The sequence below is a fragment of the Myzus persicae genome, unplaced genomic scaffold (assembly GCF_001856785.1).
Source record: "Myzus persicae strain clone G006 unplaced genomic scaffold, MPER_G0061.0, whole genome shotgun sequence".
In the NCBI taxonomy this organism is placed as follows: domain Eukaryota; kingdom Metazoa; phylum Arthropoda; class Insecta; order Hemiptera; family Aphididae; genus Myzus; species Myzus persicae.
The window spans coordinates 15774-24338 of NW_019100863.1; the positions used below are offsets into that span (position 1 = coordinate 15774).

Genomic DNA, 8565 nt, shown 5'->3' on the forward strand with positions numbered 1-8565 from the left:
GTTACTATATAGAATATAATATATTAAAATGTTGAAGAATCGTGGAAAAATCAAAATTTTTAATTTCGTTTATTATTTTCAGCACACAAATCTAACCTGCAAGTTTCCTGTAATATGCGCCAGCTGGCGTTCTCGAAGCCTTGTCACGTTTCTATTGAAGCTGCCACCTTCACACTTCTTATTCTTTAATCAGTTTCACAGTCACCTCCAGTCACCATTTCCCGGTCCGTTGCACTCGACACGCCTCTCCGATCTGCAGCCAAAAGCTTTCTAGTCCGAACCGCCCAGCTGACCACCCACAGAACGAACACGGGTCGGTTTCCAGTAAGCGGCCACCGTTTTCGATGGTCCTTCGGCAAAGGCCGATCTTTAGACACGTCTGTATAGCTGATCCTGATCCTGGTCCTGTGGCTGCTGCCGCTGCGTGCCATAATCGCCGTTGAGCACCAACATCCTCTTGCTCCTTCGAGAGTGCTGCCGGTTGAATCTCAGTCGGTCGTGAGCTGTAGTGCACTGTGTCATATCGTCGTGGCTAAACGAGAACCACCCAGCACGCTCGGTCACCGCAGACTTCCTGGTCTGACAGTCTCCGCAAATCCTCTATTTTTGTCCTTGGTACAATATATGTCTGAGAACATGGAAATTCACTGATTTGAGCGCACCAGCATATCTCCCCTCAAATATTTGTCCGGTTTCTTCTAGACGATTGTGGAAGAAAGTCAAACGCTAGAAGCTAAAAAATTAGAATGAAAATAAAGAAAATTGTATGATATTTATTTTATTATTTTTTATTTTGTTCTAACGTGTAATAATATATGATAACAATGTTAATAAAAAAAACTGTATAGAATAATATTGTTTATATTATTATTATTTTTTTTTTATTCATAATTTATAATATTAATACATGTAATCCAGCATATTCAGTTGAGTTATAACCGTATTACATTATTTACATTAAACCGGATTTCGCAACAAACAATATACATCTATACATTTTTGAGAACATTTTGATTTATTAATTTTGTTTAATAGCAAAACATCACATAGTGTTCACAGATTTGGTACCCTTAATAACTATGCAGAATTGATTGTGTTATTTTAATACTACCCAAAAATTATATCCTTACAACTTATATATTCTACAACATCAAATCTGTTATACATTTAGTTTGTAGCATCGTTAAGGTCAAACAACAATATGTTGGCGGAAAAAAATTCAAGAATAAATAAATTTTAATTATTATAACGATAGAGAATGGTTTTGAAAGTGACGTTTCTATTTCATAGATTTTAAAGCAGAGAGATTGAATTTTGGCCGTCCAAAGCGTGTACAAATTTTCATGCGAATGACGAACTGTTGTGTGATACAAAAAATTCGTGAAATTTTTCATTTCATTGTTTTGAATTAAATTCGAATCATTGTATTTTAAATTTTTAACCTTCTGTATTTGGTTTATCTTCTCATGCAGTTGGTACAAATTTATGGAAATAAACTTATGGGGATTTATATATTTACCTGTACGGTCTTCCGATAGAGCTGACGTCATCTTCGGGTGACTATCACTTTGCATTCGACAACGGCACTACCTTGATTCGGTTTTCAGTTTTTCACGGTTGTAGGCTTGTGGTGGATCTGTATGTACGAGTATGCCTACTTTAATGAAGCAAAACAAGAACCTTTCCATATTATGGAGTGATAGAATTTTATCCTAACATACTGTTATCTGTTTGTCTTCATAGTTTATTTTCAGATTTGTAATATTTGGGTGACTGTGATTTGTCTGAAATTACATCTTGCCATACCATAACTATTGGCCGCAATACGTGGCCGCGGTGGCATGTAGCAAATAACATAAAAATGATTTCAAACGATATGGTGCCGTTGCTCATGGTGTTAATGGGTGGTACGAAATCATTGAAATAAATGTGTGAGAATCGGTAACCCGTACGTGCTTCCGATAGGTTAGGTTAGGTCGTTAGGCCTCCACATCATTGCTGTTTTCCGGATCTTCACCGATCTGTGCGACTCATCCGGACCACTTAAGCGGCTGCTTGATGTGACATCGACGCATCACACTCATCGTTTTAATTCGAGCATAGCCTAAAATACCTATTATGCTTTAATAAAGCATCAACGATGAAAATAGTATAAGCGTGTTTTTTTTTTTTATATTAATGGTGATCGAACAATTTTTCGTTTGTGTTTACTGCGCTCAAAGACAGTGCAGCTTCACACAATGTCTGTTTGATGACAAATCTAATTCAAATTTAAAAAAAATAATTGTCAAAGAATAATATTGAACTGAATAGTATTAAAATTGTATAGAAACGTATCCATGTTGGATTACAGTTTGGAGTTTTCCACAACTGGATAGCATTTTTTACCACTTTACCCCTTCATCCTTTGTATTATATTCTCTCTATTAATTAATTTTAATTTATTTACTCAGGACACTACTGAATACTGAGTGCCGATCTAATACGTGTGCGTTATGCATAATATGATATCGCCAGAATGCCCGCATCACGTGTATAGTGTTACGATGTTTGACATTTTGGTGATAACTATTTTTTTTCCCCCTTTTTCTTGTTTGGTCATTTAGTAACACTTTTTAACAGGTATTTATTTTACAAATAGTATGTGTAAAATAATTACTTATTACACATAATATTATATTGGTGTGTCGTCATGCTCTGCATTATAGGGCTTAAATAAGGGAATTCAAGTGGGCCGGTTTCATATAAGTAAATGGAAAGACATACATTTATTTTTTAGTTGAGTATCGGCTACCAATGTTATTATATACTAGCAATATAATAGAAATAATTTGATAAAAAATTAAGGGCACCAAATAGGCTTCTAAAATGTACTGTTATAGACAAAAATATAAACAGTTCTATACTTGAAATGTATATTTTTTATACTTGTAAAAACTTAATTTTTCAATAAATACGAGTAAATTAACAAGAATAATTTTTTTTAGGACTTAAGTGGCTACTTTTCTTAGTATTGTAGTTTTCAAACAGTGTTATGAATTAATTGGACATATTAGATTTACTCCGGATACATCCCCACCAGACAAGCACGTATCCAGGATCAATTTTTGGGGGGAGGGGGGGGGGTTAAAATATTTTTAAATACATAATTAATAATTATATTATAATTTGATCAATAATATTATGCACTATGAAATATTATAATATAAAAATGTATAAAAAATATAAAAAATGGTTGAATAACTACAATTTTAATTCATAAAACAAAGTCAACTTTTCGTGGCATTCTGGAAAATGTATTGATTATTTCTTCAATATCTATTTGTATACCTCGGTGGACTGACAATAAAACTAAACCTGTTTGACGATTTTCATTGCAGCTATTCCTCAAATAGGTTTTTAATCGTCTTAAATCGTCTTAAAGTTGAAAAAGAACGTTCTATAGATAAAGTTGACACCGGGAGTGTTGCAAGTATAGATATTAAACACCAAATGTTTGGATAAAGGCCTTCGACATGACGCCTAAAGTATCGATTAGGAAGTTCGTTATCGGGTACCAATTTCTATTTTTCCACCCACACCTTCAATTCTGATTCAAAAGTTTCATAAGTCGGTAAAAAGCTTTTGTAAAAATCAATGTATTTTTTAAACTCATCGCTACTTGGTTTTAATTTAATTAAACCAAAACCTTGGAATAAAATTTTGCAGCCCAGAAATAATGTAATTGTGTTTTATAGGTAAATCTTTCAATTAATTGACTTTTGAAGTAGTCTAAAAATGGCGAAAAAATTGATCTCCTATAATACTGTTCTGGCGAATCTGCCGGAATATCGTTACGATAGATAAATTACCTAATTAATCGTGGCATTTTAACCATTTCATCTACTAAGCTTAATACATTTTCGACATCTAAAAATAATTTGTGGAATTCTTCCTCACTATTTTCATGAATTGAATTAATAACTTGCACACAGATATTGACATATTGACTACACTCAGATAAATCTACACTTATTTGTTGTAAAGATTTACTTACCTCTAATGGAAGTCCCGTTGGAACTTTTCAAAGTTCCATTGGGATATTCCTTTTATATAATTGTAACTGTTTTTTGCACGGTGGGAGGCTATATATAAAGGTTTATATAAACCTATATTATAAATATTATATACCTACTTCAAAAATTTCGGGGGGGGGGGGGTTGAACCCCTATTCCGCCCCTGTACACGGGCCTGCCACCAGGAGTAACTAGGTATCAAACATTATAGAAAATAGCTTTAAATTATGGTAGACGATTGAGATAGAAACAATTACATATATTTTCTGGTTAATAAATTTCATTATTTAAATTTAATAAAGGATAAATAAATTAAAGTACTTGGCAATTATATATAATAGATAAAAATTAAACGTTATAAAAATAAATCATAGGTATAACTATGATAATTTTTAAATAATATCTTTTATAATTGTATATAATTTGTATAATTTGTATTAATAAATGTTTATTTTTAATATTTATTTTTGGCCAATAAATTATCTATCTATCTATCTATCTATCTATCTATCTATCTATGTACCCCAATATATACTTAATTAGTAAAATATTGTCTTTTAGTTAATAATAATGTATTTGATGTTTGGAAGTGAGCTATGTTCATAAGAAATTAAGAAATATCATTGAGCATTCATAAATTAACTCTTTTTCACAAAATGGACATTTCATCATCAGTAAATTATATTGTTTTTCCGTACACGAATAAATAAAGAACAAGATCATAGTTTATTTTTTAAGTTATTTATTGTTTATGAAAATAACTAACATTTATAAGGTCCACAGCGAATCTGGCGTCTTGTGTCTCAACAATTTTGGAAAACCTAGCCTTGGCATGCGCTTTTCCTATGCGCACTAGGCTTTCCAAGGCCCTGGGTGTGACAGGCATAGTTCGTTCGGTACCAGTACTAACAGCCTCCGGGGAGCGGATTCTTGCATACTCTTTTATGATAATTGCAGAAGCCTCGGTGCCTAATTGTGGTTTTATGCATTTAGCAATCGCTAAATATTTTCGCAAGAATCCGCTTTTCAATATTTCTTTTTTGACCGGCCCATGTAAGTACACTGTTTTGTTTCTCGAATACGTCGGAAATCTGCCATGATGTTGTTAATTCATGTTCCAATATGTTGGTAGTCAAAACATCCACATCTGAATTGAATGGCAACACTTCACCGTCTTGTTCTTTCGGATCTCTATATCTATGCATGTGCATTACATGGTCACTTGTCAAAATATCATTTTCACGATTAGGTTCATCCAACATGATGAACATTAAATCAAACCGAGACAATAATGAATCTTGCATACCTATGTTGCCGTTGGAGTTATACGTTGATTATACCACCAAGTGGGTTAGCAGCTGCTAAAACAGAGCACCTAGCATTAAGCTTTGCATGTATACCAGATTTTGAAATAGACACACTCCCTTGCTCCATAGCCTCATGAATAGCTACTCTGTCAATATCTGACATTTTGTCAACTTCATCAATACACACCACACCTCTGTCAGCAAGTACCATAGCCCCAGCGTCTAACTGACGACCGTCAGATGCTTTATTCGTAGTGACAGCAGCAGTCAACTCAACGCCTGTAGATCTTCTACCTGCAGTGCATAACGCAAATGGAGCAACCTGCAACACATATCTCAGCAATTGTGATTTTGACACTGACGGATCCCCAACTAATAACACATTTATATCTCCTCGTATACGTGTATTGTTGGGTAATATAGTTTCTTCTTTCTACACCACCCAACAATAAACACACAATTGCATTTTTAACTTTTTTATGGCCATGGATGCTAGGCGCTATAGAATCGGCCAGCAAATCAAATATGGCGTCCTTTTTTATTGCTAGTAATTTTCTGCAGAGGTTAACGTCTGATCCGTCTACAAAAAATTTGGCATTTTTTACGATTACGTTATTTGCAATGACCATTGTTTTTAAAAAAATGCTGCCTTTTGGTGGCGAAAAACTTCGATAAACACCAACAATCATTACCCTGTCACCAGGTTTGCACGTATCCATCAAATCATCCTCCACCAACACTTCAACAGACCGGACCAATTGCCCGGCTGGGCTTTTTTCAGCAGATTCCCTGATAGTTAATGTCTGCCGATCTTTAAATACAGAGAGCCCAGACTCTGTTTCTAGTAGATTGCCGTCATTATCTCTAGTTGGGTATCTGATATTCGATGTATTTGCCGTAAATGCGAAGTTCGGGGAAGTGTAGTTGGTGTGTCTATGCACATGCATTTGTTTAGTAGCCGGGCAATAGTGTACACTTTTTAAAAGTAGCTGTTTCACATCCGACCTCTGTGACACTACCCCCTCTAGACACACCAAACTACCTAATAATTTTATTTATCTAATAAAGTTTATATGATATATTTTAATATAAGTAAATAATAATAATAATTAAGAATATAGTACTAGTAGGTAATATATTTTTGACTGATTTTAGGTTTTATTAAAATCATAATATCAATAACATATTTAACAATATAACTTTTAAAAATAAACAATTACTTTTAAGATAAAATAAATAGTAACTTTTAGTATAAAGAATAATCAATTTGATAAAATAAAACAAAATATTAAAATAACAAAATAAAAACAAATTGTACAGAAGTTACATCATTCATTTTCTTCATCAGATATTATAGGATCATTAATATCTATGTTTGATTTCAGGCTTTTATAAAAATTATGAAATGTTTCAAGTATAAATGCCAATAATGTCATAAGATCCTTCTTTTTTTCTTCAGTTATACATAACGTATCATAGTATGCTCTCTTAATTTCCATTGAAGTTGCATTTTTCCTGTTTAAGTTCAATTTGAGGAATTTCTCATTTAAACCAAGGGAAGTTTTATTAGATACTATACCTTTTTCATTTTTAATGTACCGAATCCACTTAACATCTCGAAAAACAAATTTTTCTTTATTTTCTTTGGTTTTCTTCATTTGATAAGATTTTTTCAATAATTTGTTGAAGTCAAAAAACATTTCTTGCACCATTTCTACTACCAAAAACTTATTTTATCTTGCAAATCTAATTAATTGCATCCAATCATATGGATGACTAATAGATGAAGGAAATGTTTTCCAAGCTTTTTCAATTTTAGCGTGATCCAAGTGACACTCCATTCTTGAGCGGCCCGCCACCATAAATTTATGATCAATTGTTTCCTGTTGATCCAAAAAAAACAGACACATAGCCATGAGGATGCTATTTTTATTTTGCCCAGGGCAGCAATCACTGTACTTGGTTACATGAGTAATATTTTTTGGTAAATTAGATAAATAGTTGTATACACATGAACCAATTTCATTAGCCCCTCATTTGGCTATAGTTTCATACCAAATATAGCATGTTGCTTTAGATGAGGCACAATTATGCACAGTTAAGTTATAGGTCCACAATTGGCGTTTATAAAATGCAACCTAATGAGGGGCACCTAATGAGGGGGTCGGCAGACACTGTTGTAAATCAAATGACAAAGCACAATAGTTTATGGACATAGTTGCTATGTAATTTTTTTTAGATTCATAGGCTTGCTCAGCTTCATTTTGATGTAGTATTTTATCTTCAATTATCTTATTCTTTTGATCGGTTGTTATAATATTATCAGTAAGCTTGATTTTATACTTGTCACACTGTGAACATGTATCATTCTTGGGGTTTTTAACTTTCAACCCTGCAGCTCTAAAATATTTTTCATACAGTGTTCGACTAACTGGCTCTTCTACACTTATTTTGTATTCATCATAAGCTCGTTGCAATGTAAAGTGACTTGGTAAATACTTTTTACAGGTCTCCTTTCTACAATAATGACTCTTGTAACTAGGGAGTGAGTTAATATTGTTAATCAATAAATTAATACTATCTTAACAGCGTTTGTTTCCAGGTGGTGCACAACCTCTTTTATCTGGAGAGCATCGTTGTGCAGGTGAATTTAGCATATTAGTACAAATATTTCTTAAAAACTTAGTACATTCACAAAATATTCTCATAAAACAACCTTTACATGCCTGTATTAAATCACCATCTCTTGGTACACAGTATTTATGTCTTTTCCTATTGTTTTTGTTTTTCTGGTGTATCCCTTCATTTTCTACAACTTTTCTTAGGATAACATGTAATAAGTTTAGACATATAAGAGGTTAGTCTATTAAAACTACCCATGGCCCAATACATGTTAAACAATTGCTCACGTAAATCATCTTGAATTTTACTTTTACATTTGGCTTTACAATCTAGAAGTATTTTAGATGCTCGGGGTTTGACTGTTTTCTCTGTATTAGTCGTATATTCCAAACCAGTATTTCTTTTTTGATTTCGATAAATTCTGAATTGTCTGGTATCATCTTTCAAGCTTACTCCAGACATTCTTTTATTTTGATGATTTGTATTTAGATGTACTTCAAAACTCCCAACTAATGATTCAGCTGTGCCCAAAATTACACTTGGTTCGCCATTGATGTCATCATTATCCTGTTTATATTAAA

At 32.9% G+C, this 8565-nt stretch overlaps 1 protein-coding gene and 1 pseudogene across 1 annotated transcript; both read right to left on the bottom strand.

The window, feature by feature from the left end:
* Positions 1-204: 204 nt before the first annotated feature.
* Positions 205-1893, bottom strand: LOC111026503. Its single transcript, XM_022304603.1, has 2 exons — positions 1795-1893; positions 205-532 (listed from the first exon to the last, which is right to left on the bottom strand). Exons 1-2 carry the CDS (start codon positions 1891-1893, stop codon positions 212-214), a joined length of 420 nt encoding a protein of 139 aa, XP_022160295.1. The 3' UTR covers positions 205-211.
* Positions 1894-2170: 277 nt separating this feature from the next.
* On the bottom strand, positions 2171-7074 carry LOC111026505 (annotated as a pseudogene).
* Between the last annotated feature and the right edge of the window lie 1491 nt (positions 7075-8565).

What these genes read in the sequence shown, in the direction of transcription:
- LOC111026503 (XM_022304603.1), bottom strand. Translation starts at nt 1,893, where the DNA reads ATGAGCAACGGCACCATATCGTTTGAAATCATTTTTATGTTATTTGCT. An exon ending in TAGTTATGGTATGGCAAGAT is followed by an intron (nt 533 to 1,794) that starts GTAATTTCAGAC and finishes GTTCTCGTTTAG; the next exon opens with CCACGACGATATGACACAGT.